Source organism: Tyto alba, unplaced genomic scaffold, assembly GCF_018691265.1.
Source record: "Tyto alba isolate M040663 unplaced genomic scaffold, T.alba_DEE_v4.0 Super-Scaffold_6, whole genome shotgun sequence".
Classification (NCBI taxonomy): domain Eukaryota; kingdom Metazoa; phylum Chordata; class Aves; order Strigiformes; family Tytonidae; genus Tyto; species Tyto alba.
The window spans coordinates 31,702,891-31,722,505 of NW_024881327.1; the positions used below are offsets into that span (position 1 = coordinate 31,702,891).

At 36.7% G+C, this 19,615-nt stretch overlaps 1 protein-coding gene across 2 annotated transcripts in view; it reads left to right on the plus strand.

Moving 5' to 3' along the window:
* Nucleotides 1-19,230, plus strand: part of ARAP2 (ArfGAP with RhoGAP domain, ankyrin repeat and PH domain 2) — a 138,345-nt gene extending 119,115 nt beyond the window's left edge. The window contains exons 29-33 of one of the 2 annotated variants that reach the window (XM_042808248.1): nucleotides 2,540-2,622; nucleotides 4,019-4,054; nucleotides 4,538-4,601; nucleotides 9,066-9,197; nucleotides 15,721-19,230. In XM_042808248.1, coding sequence (XP_042664182.1) covers nucleotides 2,540-2,622; nucleotides 4,019-4,054; nucleotides 4,538-4,601; nucleotides 9,066-9,197; nucleotides 15,721-16,074 — 669 coding nt within the window. In that variant the 3' untranslated portion in view covers nucleotides 16,075-19,230. The remainder of the gene's footprint in view (nucleotides 1-2,539; nucleotides 2,623-4,018; nucleotides 4,055-4,537; nucleotides 4,602-9,065; nucleotides 9,198-15,720) is intronic. The other variant, XM_042808249.1, reaches the window with a different exon arrangement.
* The last annotated feature ends 385 nt before the right edge of the window (nucleotides 19,231-19,615 follow it).

Here is a 19,615-nt window from a genome sequence, read left to right on the forward strand (position 1 = left end):
TCTTCAGAAAAAAGTTTGTCCTCATATCTAGTCATCTTCTTATGATATGAAGAGCCTCTCTTGGTCTTCTTGATCTTCCCTGTAGGTGCTGAGGGGTTGCTCTTAGGTCAGCCTCTCCTCACAGGGCAAGTGCTCCAGCCCCCAGCCAGTTCGGTGGGCCTCTGATGAGCTCACTCCATCATTGCTGATTCTCTTTTTAATGCTAGGGGGGGCAAATCTGGTTGCAGGACTGCAGATGCAGTCTCGCAAGTGCTGAGGAGATGGGGAAAATCACTCTCCCTAACATACCAGCTGTGCTTCTGCTAACAAAGCTCAGGAGACCTTCTTTACTTCCAGAACACACTGCTGGATTATACCAAGTTTGCCATCTGCCAGCACCCTCAGGTCCTTCTCAGCAGAGCTGCTCCCCACTCATTGCAGGGTTTTTTTCCTTCCTGAGTGCAGGACATGATATTCATCATGGAATTTTGTAAGATTCCTGTTGGTCCATTTCTTTGTCCTGTATACCTCTGGAAGTCAACCCTGCCCCCAAGTCCATTGACTTGTCCTCTGGGTCATTGTGCAAACGTGATGTTTCACTCCTCCGGGCCATTGATGAAGATGTTAAAAAGGTCAGCTACCAGGATAGACCCCTGCAGTACTCCCCTTGTCGTAAGTCTGCAGTTAGAGTATGTCTGATTAACTGTCACCCTCTGAGTCTGATCATGCAACTAGCTTTTTACCCATACAGATGTCCATACATCCAGACTATAGCATCCCAACTTGGGTAGAATATTGTAGGAGACAGTGTGAGAAGCCTTGTGGTAAATGACATCCACTACTCCCCCCCTCATCCACATATCCTGTCATTTTATCGTAGAAATCAATCACTTTGGTAATGCTGCGTGCTTCCAGTAGCACCTTTCTCTTCCATGTGCTCAGAAGTGTGTTCCAAGAAAACCCACTCCAGGATTTTCCCAGGGACTGAAATAAGGCTGGCAGGCAACCAGTTTTCACATTGTCTTTTCAGCCATTATTGAGGATGGATTCAATGTTTTCCATTTTCCAGTTACCAGCAGTTACCTCTGATCTCTGACACTTCCACAGTGACACACAGCAGCCTTTCGGGGATGTCAGCTGGCACACTCAGAACCGTTGGATGCAGCTTGCCTGATCCAATGGACTTGTGTGACTTCAACTCTCTCAAGTCTTTCCTGACTTGATCCAGTGCTCTTCTGGTGAAGATGTTCTCCTTGGACACTGTCTGTAAGCGTAGAGGCCTAGGAGACCTTGCTGGTATGAAGACCGATGCAAAGAAGATATTGAGTTACCTTAGCCTCACCTGTGTCTACCGTTGCCAATTTACCCTCCCTGTTCAGCATTGGCTCTACATTTTTCTTGTTCAGCCTTTTACTAAGGTACTTGTGTAGAAGCTCTTCATGTTGCCTTTAATGCTCATAGCAGGTCTCAATTCCAAATGACCTTTGGCTTTCCTAACACCATATCTACAAGTCCTGGGCAGTGTTTCTAAATTTCTTCTTTCATAGGCTCTCCCTGCTTCCACCTCCAGTATACTGCCTTTGTCTGCAATGGAGCTTCACCATGAGCTACCTATTTACCAGGGCTTGTCTCCTGATAAATCTAATTGCTTTCCTGAGTATTGGGATGAACTGTTCTTGTTCTTGGAGAATGCTGTCCTTAAAGACCTGCTCCTGAGCTTCTTTGCCCTTCAGAATTGCCTCCTCCCATGGACACCCAACTATCAGTTCCTTGAATAAGCCAAACATTGCTCTTCTAATCTCTGTGGTCTGTCCTCTGCTAACTTAGCATCTTTTTTACACTCAGGATCTTGAGCTCTGCAATTTCATGGTAACTCTTGCCAATACTACCATTGATATCACATCCCTCACCTGTTCTTCCTCCTCTATGAATAGCAGATCCAGCTGCTCATGACTCCTTGTTGGCCCATCCAGTACTGGTGTCAAAAAGTTATCCCTGACACCCTCTGTGAATCAGCCAGATTGTTTGTGTCCCACTAGCACATACTAGGGAGAGCAAAGCCCTGCCTTCCCCATCCTATGCCCCACAGAAGTCAGGTTCTGTTATCCAGAGACTTCCTTGGGTTGTTTAAAGACTTCATCTGCTTTTTTTCATCCCGATTGGGTGATCTGAAGCAAATACTTGCCATGATATTGTCTGTCCCATAGAAGACCTCCTATAACAGAGGGTAATCCTACTCCTCATCTTCCCTGAGTGTCTCTCGAAGAGCTTGTACCATATATTACAGCATTCCAGTTTTGTGAATTGTACCACCACATCTTTATTATTACAATTCTGTTACAGTTTTGCAATTTCACACGGACCTCAAGTTCTTAATTAGTCTGCTTCCAGCAAGTGATTGGCACACTTCGTTAATGGGAAAGAAAGAGAAAAAACATAATGATCTGTTAGAAAAGAGGGGTGCAGCCCATGAAAGAAGCCTAACTGTAAAGACAGTCATGTGGCATTTCCTCTTTTGCATGTTCCTGAAACAATAATTAGAGTCTTATTTTGTTTGCAGGCTAACAAACCTGAAAAAGTGTTTCCTGTCAATTCCCTGAAGCTTTATCTTGGAGTGAAAAAGAAAATGAAGCCACCAACAAAGTAAGAATAGAAAAGAAAAGTTAAACACTTTGTGACAAGGTACTGGTAGTATCCTCAAGAAAAGGGAACATAAAACATTATGGAGCAAGGAAAAGTCAAGAAGCCAACTGAAGTATGATGAATTAAATTACCCTCTATAATATCATTTGCTCTGTTTCTATCTCTGTTTTTGTGTTCCATGTTAACTCTTCTGTGCTAGGAAATTACTTTATTGATTGGCTTTTCTTAATCTCATATATATTATCTCTTGTGGATATATTTGCTGCTAGCTCACTTAGTTTTGTATTATGTATCCTGCGTTTCATTGGTGGACACACCTTCTTTGCACCAAGAAAAAAGAGAGAAGAGAAAACCAACTTGTCATGGCATTTAGTGACAGTTCCTGTTGTTCAGTAGAGGATTTTCCTTTTTCAAAATCCTTGTTATTTTGATGTTTCTTCTTGCTGAAGACTACATTGTCCTTTACAGACATCAGTGACTATGTCTCTGGAAAAGAGCAGTGAAAAATGACACCTGTTTTTTTCAGATGTTTCCAGTACTTGTTCAGTCAAAGCTTTGAGACGCTGAGACAGTCTACATAGGATCCTATCCCTAGGGAATTCTAAGTTGACTGTAGCCTTTAGACAGTTCTGCTTGAACTTCTCCTTTACAGTTGGGAAATCAAAATGCCCCAAAAAGGTGTGTAAATTTCAAAGCTTAGTTGTGTTAGAGTAAAAGGTTGGTATTTGTGTGTGTTTTTTTTTTTTTTTTTAGTTAAGCACAAAATGAGTAGGAGACTAATCCAAAATAGGAATAAAAATATTATGTGAACGAGTTTTTGCAGGTAGGTTCTTCCTTTAAGGTTTACTTTCAGTCTGCTTTCAAAAGCAGACTTTGAAAAAGTCTCTTTTCGATCTCCAGGAGTGTCTGTGTTTCTTTCACCTCAGAGGTTTCATTGTGCACCTACTCCCTTTTTTTTCAGCAATTTTTAAATCTCTGTAAACTCTTGCGATTCCTTCTGTTTTTAGTGTAAACATAACTCTTCCCTCTGTGACTTGCACACTGTAGTGGACTCTCTGCTGGGCACCATTTTAGCAGTTTCACTTCCAGCAGCCTTCAGAAAGCACACCTACAGTCAAAATGAGGCAAGTAATTTGCCATCATTTGCAAGTCTTGGCTATTACCCTTTGTCCAGAACAGAATGTTCATTACCTGTGAATCAACTGTGAGAAAATGAGCAAAATTGATTATCAAACCCACAATTTCATTCTAGATTTGCAATATGCATTTAAACTTTGTAATTTTTTTTTTTTCCACTTAAGAGCACTACATAAAGTTAATGAATATCTGCAGTTTGAGGAATATGCCCCTGTCTTGAGTTTCTGGAACTAATTATTGAAAATTTTATTTGTTTCAGCTGGGGACTTACAGTATTTTCTGAAAAGCACCAGTGGTAGGTAAATGTGAAATACATGATTGGTTTAACTTCAGTGTTTAATATTTGTTGAAATCTTCAATGTCAAACTAAGAATGTTTGAAAACTAAGGGGCATTATTTTGCTTGCATATTGACTTTTTGCTATGTTTTTCTTAATTAACTAAAGTCTTAATTCATACGTTTTGGTAATCTTTTGGTGTTAGGTGTCTGTCTCCCTTCTGTGGCGATAAAGCAAATGGCTTTCATAAATTTACAATGATAGATTTTACACCTATGCACATTATTTAAATGAAGCAAATGCTTTGTCTTCAAAGTAAGTTAAAGTGATAATTTGAAGCATTTTTATTTCCCAATATTTTATGGGAGTATTAATAACAAATATAGCAGCATTCATAAATGAATGTAAGCGCTTAAGTTATTTAGAAGCCTATTCTTTAATATGTTTAACTGCAATGGGAATTTTTGCCATTTTTCTTGTTAATGGTATATTACGTTCTAGGTATATATGTTGTGATGGACAAGATGCACAGATGGAGTGGATGATCAGCATTTTTACTGCACAGGTACTAATCTGATCGAAGAACTGTAACTTTTGCTGCTGTTATGAAAATCCCATTAAACAATTATATCTATCTGTTATGGATATGTTATAAAGTTGCAATGCCATTAAAGTTTCTGGCCTACTCAATGCAATAAAACCGCAAAAAGATGGGTCTTAGTCTATGAAGGTTATTATTTATAATGTCATTTTCATATAAAAACTGAGTGCTTTGAGAGTAAGAGAGAACATTATTACACTCTGGCATGATTTTCGTTTTTTTCCTGCTGTGTTATAGAGAAGCTGGTTAAAGAAAAATCATTTCCTTTGCAGTAATAAACCTCTTCTGGGTGAACATTCTTGCCATTGACCTAAAAGGTGTGTCTGTGTACCATGATGCTCACTAGCTTGTATGCTGCATGCAAAGTGGTCATGAAAGAAGGGTGTCCTTTTTTAAAAACATAGTGGTGTGAACTAGCCCTGCTGAAGACCTGTTCTAATACAGTTGTATTTCTCTGGTATCCAGGTTAGCTTAGTTAACACTGACAATTTGTTGAGCTAGATAGGCATTATCTTAAATTAAGTAATCTTCTGCTTCCTACTAGATTGTGAGTAAAGAGGGTGTACATTTGAGTGCCATATAACATATCCTTGCAAATGTAGTTTAATATTAACATAGGGGGAAGTGGGAGTAAGAGGAATGGGAAGAATTTAACCTGACAGGAGACTGAAACATAGTTCAAAGTTTTAAAAGGAATTTGTATTTGTGTCATATTTTTCTTGTCTTTCCTGTGTTGTTCAAGGAACCTTGGGGAATATCACTGTGAATAAACATCACTAGAGTTATGATTACCTGTGAATTTTACGTATTACATAAAGTAAGCTAGACACAAGACTGTTGCAATACTTAGATGCTTTCTAAAACAGAATCTGACCTTCGTAGATAGTAGTGCTAGAAGTATAATGCATGTCTTGTAAGTAAGACTTCCAAATTTTTGTCTTATTCAGCTCCCTTAACTGAAGTAACTACTGTAGTTTCTATGGAAACAGCCACCAGTCCTGTCGTACATCTCATGGGCTATGCCCATGAGTGGTGTCACAACGAATAGTCTCAGAGGTTATTGATATAGGCTACTTAGAAATAACTCATACAGGCTTGGTAACAGTTGAAATCCTTTTGATGTAAAATCACAAGAAGGGCAATCTGTTAGGATTCTTACCAGGTAGTGTAGGATGTAGAACGTTCCTCTGACAATACAGATAAAAAAAGTGAGAGACACTGCTCAATGTCCAGGATATTTTTTCTAACAAAAAAAAATTAAATCATTTCATGAGCATTTAAGAAAAAAAAATTGCTATGAATTAATGTTTTTGTTTTTTAAAAAACTTAATTCCAATGAATGAACAGTACGATAAGCTAGAGGTATTAATGAGCTACATTGTGAGGGTTTAGTTTTGATTTTTTTTGAGGTTTTTTTGTGGCTTGTTTGTGTTTTGTTTTGTTTTTTTAATCGTCATTCTTGATATCAGTAAAGATGTCAGTCTTTGAATTACATGAGAAATTAAGTGCTAATGATGCAGATTTATTGATTCGTTCTTATTACAATCTACTTCTTTAAAAATAATTTACAGTGAAATTCTCCTTGAGAATGCAATGGCTTGTGTTGCTAAAGCTTACTATAAATCTCCAAATGTTTTGTATTATGCAACAGCAGACAATTATTATCACATTATCCCATTTCTAAACCAGAAAACTGCAAATGTCAACTGAGGTTATTTCTCGTTAGAATTTTCAAATTGAGGCCATCTTTAGGGAAGATAGCTTGTCTTTTACCTTATCTGTTATCACAGTATTTGAACACCTTTATGTTAGAGAGACTGCAGGCAGCACATTTTATTTCTCAGTGGAATAGTTTAGATTACAAATTGAAAAATACTGTAAAGTAGGTTTTGAAGTGTTAAGACATTGACTTTTAATGATCCAGTGCAATTAGGAGGCAGGAGTAAATCTATGTTACTGTGCTCCTCGGTGCTTGAGCAGAATAAGATTTTATTGGTAATTAATATCAGTAAGATAGTTGTACTGTTGTTATCTTTCTTTTTCTGGTAATTATTCCTGTAGTATAAATAGTACAGAGAATATAAATAGCAAAGTGTAGGTACCACTGTAATCTAGTAACAAGAGTACTTTTGATACAGAAAATCAAGTTAGCTCAGAGGTTATTAATCTTGTACTTTTAAGCTGGTAAATACTAAGAGACTTTGAAGGAGGACCATTGTTTCTTTCAGTTCTATGCAAAATCATCCTGAAAAATATGGCTGGAACTTGTTTATTGAATTCTATAACTTTGTACAAAATCACTTAATAGCATACCTGCATACAGCTGGAAGTAATTAATTAATATGAAGTTGGACACAATCATATTCTTCCAGTTCCATTGCCTTTGATCAGCTAGAGAGGCACATTATATTACCATGAGGCACAGTTGAGCGGATAGGTCAAAACTATGAATAAATACATTTATTATGTGGCCTAATATATCGCTATTTTTTCTGAGGTACTTTCCCAGAGTTCTATTTTAAGATATGTAACAGACACAAAAGGGAAATCAGGCTGCTTAACTGACAAGGATAGTTTCCTTAAGCTTGCAGAGAATTAAGGGAGGCAGTTTCCTTCAGAAGCTGACTTAAAGTTTCTCAGTCACTTTCTGAATTGCATCTGTTTCTTGTATCTTGGTCCACAGTAAACTGATTTTGGTTGGCAAGGTCTGCTCTTTCAGATAATTCCTTCTCAATGTTTCATTGGAAGAAAATGTTCTTAATGTTCACCGGGGAGAACTCTTATGACAGACTTCTACATCACCCTGGTCAGCAACACGTGTGAGAATATTTTACACCACGAAGATGCAAATCTACTTTTTCTAAATTTGGAATTGAGGCTTCCGATTTTTAGACTGCTATTCTAAGTCAGTAATCACTGATTCTGATGGCTTTTTAATAGTAACAGTGTTTTTACTTGCAGACCATCTGCCACTATGGTCACAGCATCACAATTGGATTTTTGTAGATAGTCTTGAAGAGACTTCTTGCTTCATGGATTTGGAAGATTGCATACCCTTAAAAAAAATAAAGGACACTGAAGATCCTCACCTCTGTGGAAAGAAATCTGTTACAGATTTGAACAGTGTCACAGAATTGTTTATGTTGGAAGGGACCTCTAGGGATCAGTAAGATCCCTCTGTTCAAAGCAGGGTCAGGTAGAGCAGGTTGCTTAGGGCTGTGTCCAATCCGATTTGAAAAACTGGAGACTCTACAACATCTCCGGGCAGGTTGTTCCAGTGCTTAACCACTCCCACAGTAGAAAAAGTTAGTTTTTTTCTTATGTTCAGACATAATTTCTTGTTTCCTGTTTATTAAAACTGAGGCTTTGGATTAGTATTTTGTCAGTATTTACACAAAGCATTCTCAGCTTTCGTTTCATTCATCAACATTCATTCTCTACTCTCGGTTCCTTTGCAGATCTGGCTTGCCACTTGCCCTTGGAGTTGTGCTGATTTAGCTTCATGCACTCATCTCTAATCTTTAGAAAGCCTTCTTCTGTAGGCCTTGTACATCCTCTTTGATTCACAGTTTGTCAGGAAAATACTCTTACACGACCTTGTCCTCAGGACTCTTTCTGGTTACCATTAACATCATGAAAGAATTCTGTGAGCTCCAAGCACACGTGCTTGAATTCCTACATGTGAAATTCTACATGATCTACTAATGAAAGTTCATTATAGACTTCTTATAGAAAGAGGTCTTAACATTTTTTTGAAATATTCAGTTAATGATTATTTTTTTCTTCCCTCCTCATCACAGTCATGTTTTTCACTCAGAATGAAGCTTCACACAAAACTGACCTATTCCCCCAAACTGACTTATTTCAGCAGAGCTAAAGCAAAGATTATTATTGAAGCCAGATCTACTTTTTTGTAGATTGTATTTTTGGAGCATTCAAAATGTCAAGCCATGTCTTTTTGGATAATGTATGTTGTTATTGTAGGTTAAGCACTTATTTTCTCATAAATTATTAATATAAATTTTGAAACACTTGTTTGGAAATAATTTTATTTTATTTAGGAAATTTTTGTTGGGACTCCTGAAAGCATGCTTATGTGGAATTTTGAAATTGTGAATCAAGTCAATGTATGTGCCTTGTTTGATATTTTCTATTCTTAGAAGATAATTGGATAAATAAAATAGAGGAAAGATGTTTGATACATGAAAATTATATAGAGATATTTTGGTTCTGTTCACTCAATGTAGTGCAACACTTACAAAATATTGACATAATTTTAAGCACCATAGTGTTTTTCCCCTTCTCCCACAAGGGGAGGGCATGGTGTTGTGCAGCAGATAGATTTTTCCAAGACAGTTTTACATACAAAGGAATGTCATGTATTTACAAAATTCCACACCAAAAATAAGGACTCATTTTGTTCTTCAGCATGCAGATATATGGCCACCTGCTGGAAAAGCAAGAAAACAGTCTATAACTAAAAGTCCAAAGATCGGAGGCTTACCACTAATTCCCATTCATCAGGAGAAGAACACTTGTAAAATCAGAGGGAGTACAGAAGTAAGTGGGCTTTAAACTTGGTGTAGAACTTCTAACCACAATGCTGTACTTTTAAACAGTCCAGTAATAATGAACTCTCTTGAGCTGGATAAATATGAAATATAGATGCTCTTGTTATCAGTGTCCTTTTCAATGTTGTATCATTAAAGAAACAGTTAGGACAACTTAATGTAAAAAAAACCACATTGTAACCTAAACTTATGTCACCTCTTTGGCTGTTCAGTAAATCAGTAGTGGCTTTTTATTTGTGTTTAGGGCTTTTTTGAGCAATGATTGCTCATGAGAAGTAAATAAGACTTTTACCTGGAAATATAATGCATATTATTGCAGTGCAATTTATTACAGTTTTATTTTAATAAGGTCCTTAAAAAAACTGTCCTGCATGTATATCCTACCATATCTTTTCTTCTGTCTAAAATAATTGTACTGCTTTAGTTACCTACTCTGTGGATGTAATGGAAAAGCTCAGATGGAACTGTGGTACATTTAAGTTGTAATAAAATTACAACATCTTCTTCATTTCTTTTCAAAGAAGAAGAGGGTTTAGTTATTACACTTTGCAGAGACTGAGCTGTGTTGCTACATTACATGCACTAGCGATATGTCTCAACCTTATCATATTAGCTTAAGATGAATTTCTGGTATCCACATAGAGATACTGATGCCTCTGGGGAGGACTTATTTGCCTTACTTCCAGCTGAGAGGAAGCACTGTAGTGGAGACACTGTTCTGCTTGGGAAAAAGAGTGGTAGCTAATCTGAGTGCAGCAGAGAATAAGTGATAAAACAAAACAACTAGGCCCTTGGAGTGTATGCAGTATTATTTCTTGCATGTTTTAGAAGATTTTGAAGGGAGGTAGGTAATATGGTGTGTGTTATCACCACTTACAGAGACAGATACAGATTGGTGAAGCTGACTCAGTTCCATAGCAAACCAAAAGCAAAGGTAGAAGTAGTGCTTTATCTAAAAGGCAACTCTCATCTTTTGTTACACTTTCTTCAGGCATTTCTGCTTTGCCTTACCAAATGAGTGTAATACAGTGTGAATGGAGTTATGGTTTTCCTATTTTGTTTAATTTGTCCTTTCATTTTAACCTTCTCTCAGAAAGTATTTTTGCACTTCTTTGATAAGTTCCTTCTAATGTTTGCATTTTTATACTTAGGTCTTGTAATTAAAAATTCGTAGCCTTTAGGTTTGCCTCTTACCTGTCCTCCATACAGGTACAATTGAGATCTCTAATACGTTCTTTGAGATGGCTACAAATGCAGACATTATACGATAAAGGTTTTATTGGATTTTGAGCTTTGTGATTTAAAATTCTTAAAACCTTATAGTACTAGAATTATTTAACATTTTTAATTATTTTTGTTGATGAAGTGCATTATTAGGAAGGATTCTGATGTTTTGTACACTGCAACCTAGAGGAAGTCTGTATTTATACTTAAAAAATCACAGTCTTCATTATTTATGCCATGACTAGATCTAGAGAAGTTTTATGGAAATGGTATTTGCATACTTTAGGAAGGTTAACACAAAATTATATAATGGAAAATAAAAAATTACACTTTTTTTTACATGGAAAGCCAAAACTGCAATGAACAGTAAAATAGTGGTGGCAAGTAAGTATATGGGGAGAAATACTGTACAGCTGTGTAGTCAGTAAAGCAATAGATATCCATTTGGAGACCACACTTTCAGTCTTTCCATGGATTTGCAGTACTTCTAGAACAAGCAATAATATCTTGTTGTGGTTTAGGCCTGATTGGCAGCCAACCACAATGCAGCAGCTCTCTCTCCCTTCCCCTCCGGCAATGAGAAGGGACAGAGAGCCAGGCTTGGGGTTCAAGATAGGACTGGGATGGGGAAAAATCCCCCTTTTATGATCACGAGCAAAAGGCAGACTCGTTAGGGGAAGAAAAAAAAGAACATACATTTATTACAGACACTAACAACACATAACAGAGTAGGACAGTGAGAAGCATTGCCACATCTTGAGAACGCCTTCCCCCCACCCCTCCCTTCTTCCCGGGCTCAGCTCTGCTCCCGATATCTCTACCTCCTCCCCCAGTGGCGCAGGGGCAGGGAATGGGGGGTGCAGTCAGTGCTGCCACTTCCTTCATCTTCGGTGAGGGGAGTGTCCGAACTTGTTACCCCCTGATCCATCGTGGTCCCCCTCTCACAGGAGACAGTCCTCCACAAACTTTCTCCGACTTGAATTCCTCCCATGGGCCGCAGTGTTCCCCACACTGCTCCGTCATGGGTCACTAACTTCCTCCGACTGGATTCCCTCCCATGGCTGCAGCCCTTCCCGAGCTGCTCCAGTGTGGGACTCCCCCACATGCTGCAATCCTCCCAGCACTGAATTACAGCAACCTTTTCCCATGAGACCCCGGCCTTCTTCAGGCACAGAACCTTGATCATCTGAGCAGGAGCAACAGGCCATAAATCAATGTCTGCTCCACCATAGATCTTCATGGGTGGCAGGGGGGGCCGCCCTGCCGTCTCACCACAGGATACAGGGAGGTCTCTGCTCCGGCACACCTCCCCCCTCCTTTCTTCCTCCGTTCCTCCACTGACCTTGGTGTTCATGCAGCTGCAGCGACTCCTCCTCACAAGTCCGACTGCCCGTCACCACGTCCCTTCTTAAATACGTTATCGCAGAGGCGCAGCCGATTGGCTCAATTTCCCAAACAGAAGTGGAGCTGACGTGGAGCTGGGGGAGCTTCGAGAAGCTTCTCACAGGGGGCCGCCCCGATAGCCCCCTTCCCTGCCACCAAAAAACTCCACCACTCTCTCAACCCAGGACATATCTCCATTTTAAAACATTAGATAGCAATAACAGGACCAAGCATTTTCTGAAAGATGCTGGTTTACAAAAAATGGAGGTCTGTTTTCAGATCAATACGTAAACCTGTATTAGAAATGTCATCAAAGTTATCTTCATGTAGACAGGAAAAGAGACTGAAAGTTTTCCAAACAGTGAAATTAAAAGACATTTTTTGGATGTGAAGAGAAGCAGGGGGCATAAAAACACCAAACCACTCAGAGATACCAAAACACCAAACAACTCAAAGATACCCAGAAACCAACAAGTTTAATATTAATGTTCTGTGCTAAAAAAGTCTGTATTGAGTATCTTCTTTTTTCCCATTATTGGAAGTCGTTTTAATGTGCTCTAACAAAATAAATATATAATAGAGAAAGCTTCAAAACACTGTATAACTAAGAATCCTTCTAATAGCAGATAGAATCAAAAGATTTCCATTATTTCTTCACCACTTGTTGCATACATCAGTAGTGCATTTAAAATACACATATTTCTCATATAGAATCATTTAATGGAAATAGAAATATATTGCTGTATACCTTCAGTAAGTCTGTAATTTTATTTCAAAATACAGGAAGACTGACAAATGAGGAAAAACATTTTCTTTCAAGCCACAGTCAAATACCATACTGACTTACAACAGGTTATACCTGTGTAGCGTTTTGAAAGGAACAGTATGTCACGGGGATAATGGAGGATGCAAACAGATAGAGTTGCTCCATATTTTTTTGCTGGTGATGTGCAGAAAAATAAAAAAAAATAGTTAGATGCACATATCATTATCAGTTTACTCACCAATTACTTGATTAAAGGGCTGAAATTTAGAAGCAAACAGCTGCTTCTAACATTAAATTGTTGCTTTTTACATTAGGGGCTATTGGGAGAAAAGTATGGAGTCAAGCAGTGTAATTTATAGCGTGTGACTAACAGTGGGAAGTGGAGGAAGTGGATCAAGTCCTAAGAAATTATATTATTAAGAAATTTGATGTGGCAGTTTTGTTCATGCATCGTTTTGATACGTTATTTATAAGGGAAACACTTAAGTGTAACTGTTAGTTCTTTAATTTGAACAACAGAATTTGGCTGCATCAATTGAATATTCTTACAATGCAAATGTCTGGGAATTAGGATTCCTGTATATACTGAATCTACTTTAAAAGTTAAAAATGTTGATTAGTAGTCTGTGCTAAGGGGATACGTGCCAATATACAAGACTTTCAGAGAAGTAAGCAGCCTTTAAATGTGAGTGCTGTATTTGTCTCTTCCTACTTTTGTTATAACACAGGCTCCTGCTATACCCACTTTATCAGAACTATAGGGATTTCAGAAGTGTAGCTGGTATTTTTCTTCTCAAAATATGCAGGATTGAAACATGATGTAAAAAATTCTGTACATAGGAGATTGTTGCTCCTGACTGAATATCGTGAGTAATTAATAAATTGGTTTGCTAAGTAACAGTGAATAGCTTGGAATGTGTTACTGTGTTTTCTGAAAGGTACTACATGATAATTTAGGTTTTACATATTGTGTATATATTATCACAGATAGTCCTTTTATTAATTGAACTTGAATCACTGGTGATAATCTCACTGTTCTCTTGTTCATGCAAGAACATCAGTTTAAACAGAAAGAAATTCTTTTAAATGGAAAATTATAGCTTTTTCCAATATTTAGCAGTACAGAACCCCACCACATTAATGGATCAATGCTACAGTTCCTTAGTTGCCTTGAACGTTTTTTCACTGATTATAGCTGAACACTTTAAATATTAGGATGCTGCTTCTAAACTGATAGCAGTTGGTACTGATGGCAGTAGAATTTAAGAGTCTTCAGGCAATATAAAATCTACTGCATAGCATGCACCAGTGGTAACCCATGTAGCAGTATGAACTTTTGTGTGCATTGTTGTTCTGGGATATAGGGGTTTTTTTGGTTTGTTCAGTTTGGGGTTTTTTTTGGTTAATATCATGGCCACAGGTGCTTCATTATTAATGGGTAATTTTAATTCTTGGTGAATGCAAATTGAGATACCAGCCTCCTTAATGGTAAAAGTGATATCAATAAAATAACCTCTTTGCTCTTTTAAAAATTGTGAGTTATATCATCCAAAGGGTTGTTTCTGTTGTTATTGAACAGATGCTAGCTCAGGTGAAATTTGAAGAGACTGCACAAATTCAGACTTTGTTTTATAGCTTAGTTCTCTTCGATGTAAACTCATTTAATATTTACTGGTTTTCTTCCTACACAGCAACTAATTTGCTGCATCAACACTCATTTTTTGTAATGGGCTTATGTTTGCTGTCCTCATGAAGAAAGAAATGTCACTGTAAAACATATAAGGCAAATAAAAACAGTAGAGGAATTTATTGTATTCTGTCTGCTCATTTGGTGTGGCAGTAGGCACATCATTCCTTTTGTGGATGAGCCTTATAGTTCTCGAAGAAAATGAGGTTTGGAATTCTTCTTTTGTGTCTTTGTTGACTACCTGAAGAGACTCAAAGCTGAGGGAGACTTTGGGTTTTTTCCTTCCTGCATGGCACTTGTTTAGTTTGGCTGGATTTTTAGGGAGTTATTTATCCATAGCATATAAGCAGATTGTCTCATGGTATCTTGATACCTCATATATGTTCAAAGAAACATATAAAAATATTCATACACTGGAGGAGCTAGTTTAGATACATCTACATGAGTGTTATAGTCAGGATCAGGAGTGCACTTTAGGATCAAATCTTCCAGTTGTTCCCTTTTACAGCGTTTTGTTTTGAATTGTGGTGTGGTTCTGGAGCATGTGAACTTGGATTGTTTTCAGATGAAACTGAAATTGAAGATGTTCTGCAGGAGCATATCTAATGCACTGCAGTCAAAAATAGGCCTTCTGCCGGTGAGAGAAAGCTAAAGCTACTCAGAAGTGTATTTAAAAATTAAAAAAAAAGAGGCAACAGACCTGAAATAGTGTTAGTGTGGATGTCAGGTTGTCAGCACTTTTTTCTCACTGTACAGATGTGCTCCTAATAGGCTGCACCAGTGGCTAACTTAGATTCAGCATTTGATTTACCTTTCATTTCCTACAGCTTAAAAACTTGAAAACAGCCCATCAATATGGAACAGTTGCATTGCCATCAGTTTGTTGTTTTATCTGAGTTCCCAGTATGTTACTTAAAATTTGAAAAAGCAGACAGTCCCTATAATTTATCCGGTAGTACTGAACAGCTGCTGAAAATGTTTACGTGATCATGTAATATTATCTTTTGTACATTCATGTAGCTTAGTCATTAAGTTATCAAAATTACAGTATTCTCAGTTATATTTGTTTAATGTAAGAATTCTGAGTTTTTAAGAGTATATGGATCTGCTGTAAAACATTAAATTTTAGTCTACTGTGGTAGAATGAAAAATCAAATTGTGAATATATGAAAATTAATGTCTTCATTGTCATGGTGCATTTAATTGAAAGATTTATGTAGTTTTCAGAAGTATCACTAACTGAGGAAATATGGTCACTAAAAATCCTTACTAAATGATAATAGCACGAATTGTGGGAATTTAAAACTATTAACTGTGCTGTCTCAATTTTTGAGTAAAATTGATTTTTCTTTTAAATTGTTATATGAAACTAATGAGAAAAATTGCAATTTAAATATTATTGAATATTGTGTGAATGTGAATGATCTTATTTCTCTTTGCTTGTTTGCTCAGAATATAGAACTGCAATCTGGGAACCCAAAATTTAGTGAGCATCATGAAAATTACTTTCTGGAAGAAAGAAAAAACTTGAAAGAAAAAGCATCTATTGTGGCACAATGTTTGGAACGGAAGGAAGAGAAAGTGCAAAATCATGCAAAAACACATCAGAGCTTGATCTCTGCTGAGGATGTAGGTGCCGGAATGACTGACCTACACCAAAGCCCACATAAGGCACTGAAGAAAAATAAGAGCAAACCAAACAAAACTACTTTGATGCTAGATAACAAATTACCATCAAATGTCATTCAGGAACTAAATACAGTGCTGCAGAAGAACAGAACACTTCATGATGAAACCTCCAGCTGATTTCCTGAGTCTGAAGTTTTTATATATATATATATAAATACACATACATGCATGTGTGTGTATTTTCTGGGCAAAAGTAGCCTTTTTTGATGTGTGTAGTTTGTACAGTGCAGAGGAAATATAATTTGTTTATATGCAGCTGTTGATTTTGTATATGTGTATGCCACATGTTATAATTTAAGATTGAACTGAGAGAACCAATTATATAAAACTCCTGAAATCTGGAAGTTTTCCTGTGTGGTGCAATGACACCAGAGTTTTGTCTATTATTTTTTTTGTTGCAGATTTTGTTTGATATAATAATTCTAAGCACTATTAAAAGCTTTTGCTCTGTTTATATTATGTACCATCTTGTAAGTACTGGAGAGATATTTTTGGAGGGAAGACAAGATATACACTGAAATACATATGGTTGGCCTGCAATATTTTTAATTGTCTAACACTATAAAATGAGTAACATCTGCTTTGAAAAGTGATTTTTACATGTATTTTTTATTAAAGAATTAAATTAGCATCTACTTCACAGATTTGTCCTCTGACAGAGAAGCATGTGAAAAAATCAAAAAGGAGAGGAATGTAGTAGATAAGATACCATACTAGTTCTTGTATCTCAAAACTGTTTATACGGTGTTCATTGGATTATGTTTTCTTAGGGAATGAGAGAGAGTATTGAGGATGACAAAAAAAAAAAGTCTTCAAAGCAACATTTAATTTAAAATGGTATATGAATTGGAGGAGTAGCATCATCTCTTTTTGTTCAACAGGCTGAAGTAATTTTATAAACAGACCTTGGTTAACTCAGGGTGACAAAGGCAGATTTTTCTAACACTGTTTGGACAGAGCTTGCTTGGTGCTGACAAAGTTACTGGCATCTGATGAATATTTAATACTCATCTGAGAAATAAATTTCCTTAAGAAAAATTGGTCCCCACACAAACATATCTATCAGAAGGGTACCAACTAACTCAAGAAGTGCCAGTTACTAAATGGATGAGGAGAGTTAACACCACCTCCCTTTACCATGAGGGCAAAGATGAACAGTATGCTGTTTGCAGGGACTGGGAAACGCTTGTGCTACAACTGTAGCACGGCTTTTCTGAGTGTGAGGAGAGGTCCCAAGGTTGAGACAACAGCCTCATTTGCTGCTTTCTGAGTATGTAGGTCACAGTTCCCAAAGGCACATGATGTGCAACCCTGCAGCTATTTTGGTTATTAAGCGCCAAGTTCCTTAAATTTAAAAATCAAAATCTGGCTGCAAAACAAGACTTATGTGAGCAAAAAAATTATTTGTTTTTTCTTCAGTTGTTTTGTGGATCTTGCCTTCTCTTATGCCGTGGGACTGCCTCCTTCCTCTCTCATGGCATATCCCAGTTTTTACTTTGTCGCATAACAGCTGGGTGGGCAAAAGGCACCACTGTGCTGAGGCTGTTTCCAGGTGTTGCAGATGTTGTCTGGTTAAGCAGCAGGATAAAGAGAGCAGAGAGCTAATGAGCTCACACTATGCCTTTGCTTCAGGGGAGGTGTTAATAACATAATCTGCTTTATTTTGCTGCTGTCCCTTTTGTGGTCTGATTAGCCACTCTGGCACAGTTTTTCACCAGCTTTTTAAGAACTTACTGATGCTTTTAGTGTTCAAGTTTGATTGGAATTGGCCAGACCTCTTAGGGTAGAAGAGAGAATTTTAAACTGTTTCTTGTTTATTGGAAATTGTTTAAAATAGTCTCTTAATTCCTTAAAATTTGAGAGGAAAAATTAAATTTAATCAGCATCAGTGACATTTGATTTTTTATTAATGCATGGTGTTGAGAATGCTTTATGTTGCTACTGAATTTCTTTCCATGCAGAAGCAGTATGCTCACTTATCCCCTCTTCTGGTTTTGGTAGCCACAGGTGCCATAACATTTCTCACATCATTTACTTCTATTCTTGATTGCATTGAGCAGCATGATTGGAAAAGTAATTTGTTTGATTCAAGAAATGAAACAAATGACTCAATGTAACTGGCAACTCTTCTAGAAAATATGGGGAAAATGAGACCAAACTCAAATATATTATAGTGTTTTGTATATATTCTTCAGGAATGTAGCACTGACAAAGCAAGTTTAGTCTTTCTGACTTTGCACTTACTATATTTGACCAGTTGTTAAATCTGAAATGACTTTGTAGATTTTAATTTTCCCAGTGCACTATTGACTTTTGCTACTTTTAATTTGTAATTGAGCCTCTTCTAATCATTGAGGCCCTGGTTCAAGAAAACACATAAGCCTAAACTTAAATTGTATTGACTAAAGTCAGTGCTTAATGTTAATAAGCACATTCTTAAATGCTGATTTGAATCAGGGCCAAGTGCCATCAGGAGAAATTACTTTACACTCTGTGTCGATGCTGGACCTGAATGTACTGTTTATAGTTGTACTTTTATTTGCAATTATTTTTCAGTATTGAGTTATGGTTGCTGTATTGTTTATCTTTTTATTGAGTTCTTAAAAATTACATTCACCTCACTGCTGAAAGCCTCATGCATCATTTAAGCCCCTATACTAATGGAATAAATGGAGCAATGGAAGGGTTTTGTGCATTGAAGTGAATATGTCCATAAAGAAAATGTTTTGTGTATTTTTATTAGATTTAAGGACTACAGAAACATTTGTTCTATTTCAAAAGCTTATCACAGATAAAATATCTATATGGCTGCTGTTAAAAGGCTCTAAAAATCAAGAAGAAAAGATCTTTACTAAAACATGTTTAAATTTGGTTTTCTATTTGTATATACGCAAATATTCACACTATACAAGTATATATCTGCATATAGTTATGGGCACATTCAGAGACACACTGAATGGTGACAGTGTTAATTAAAGGAAAATTTATTTGGGAAAGTAGAAATTAAATTTGCAATTAATTATTTCTAATAGGTATCAAAAGTTTTGGACCATTTATCTGACATATCATTGTTGCACTACACATTTCAGGCTGATTTCAGACCTGCAGAATAAATGTGTATTGCTGAAATACCTTAATGGCTGCTGATATTTTATTGTTCCTGTGCCATGTTGTGGAATGGCAGAGGAAGTGTAATTTTCAGAGAATAAATGGTAATTATTTGAATAAATGCTATTTCTCTAAAATAGGCAATGGATATTATTCAGAAAAAAAAAATTCAATCAATAAAAATGTTTTAAAAAAAAAAAGACTTCTTTGTGTCTTTCCATATGAAAGCTATTGAATAACCTGGTAAGTGTTACTTTCTGATCTACAGAATTAAGTTAGGTGAGACACAGGTATTTTATGTAAGGAGTTATAATGATGGAAAGACTAGGATTAAAATCTCAATAAATCTCAAGTTTATCATTACTTTGTTAGACTTCTGCAACCATTAGAGGTGTAAAGCTGACGTTTAAGCATTTTTTATACTAATTGTTTTTACATAATGCCTGTTTTCTCTTTGTGAGGGTTTTTTCACATTTATTAGGACTGGGGAGGGAAACAACCCAAAACTTGAAGAAAAATACGAGCTGGAATCTCTTTTTTTTTTTTTTTT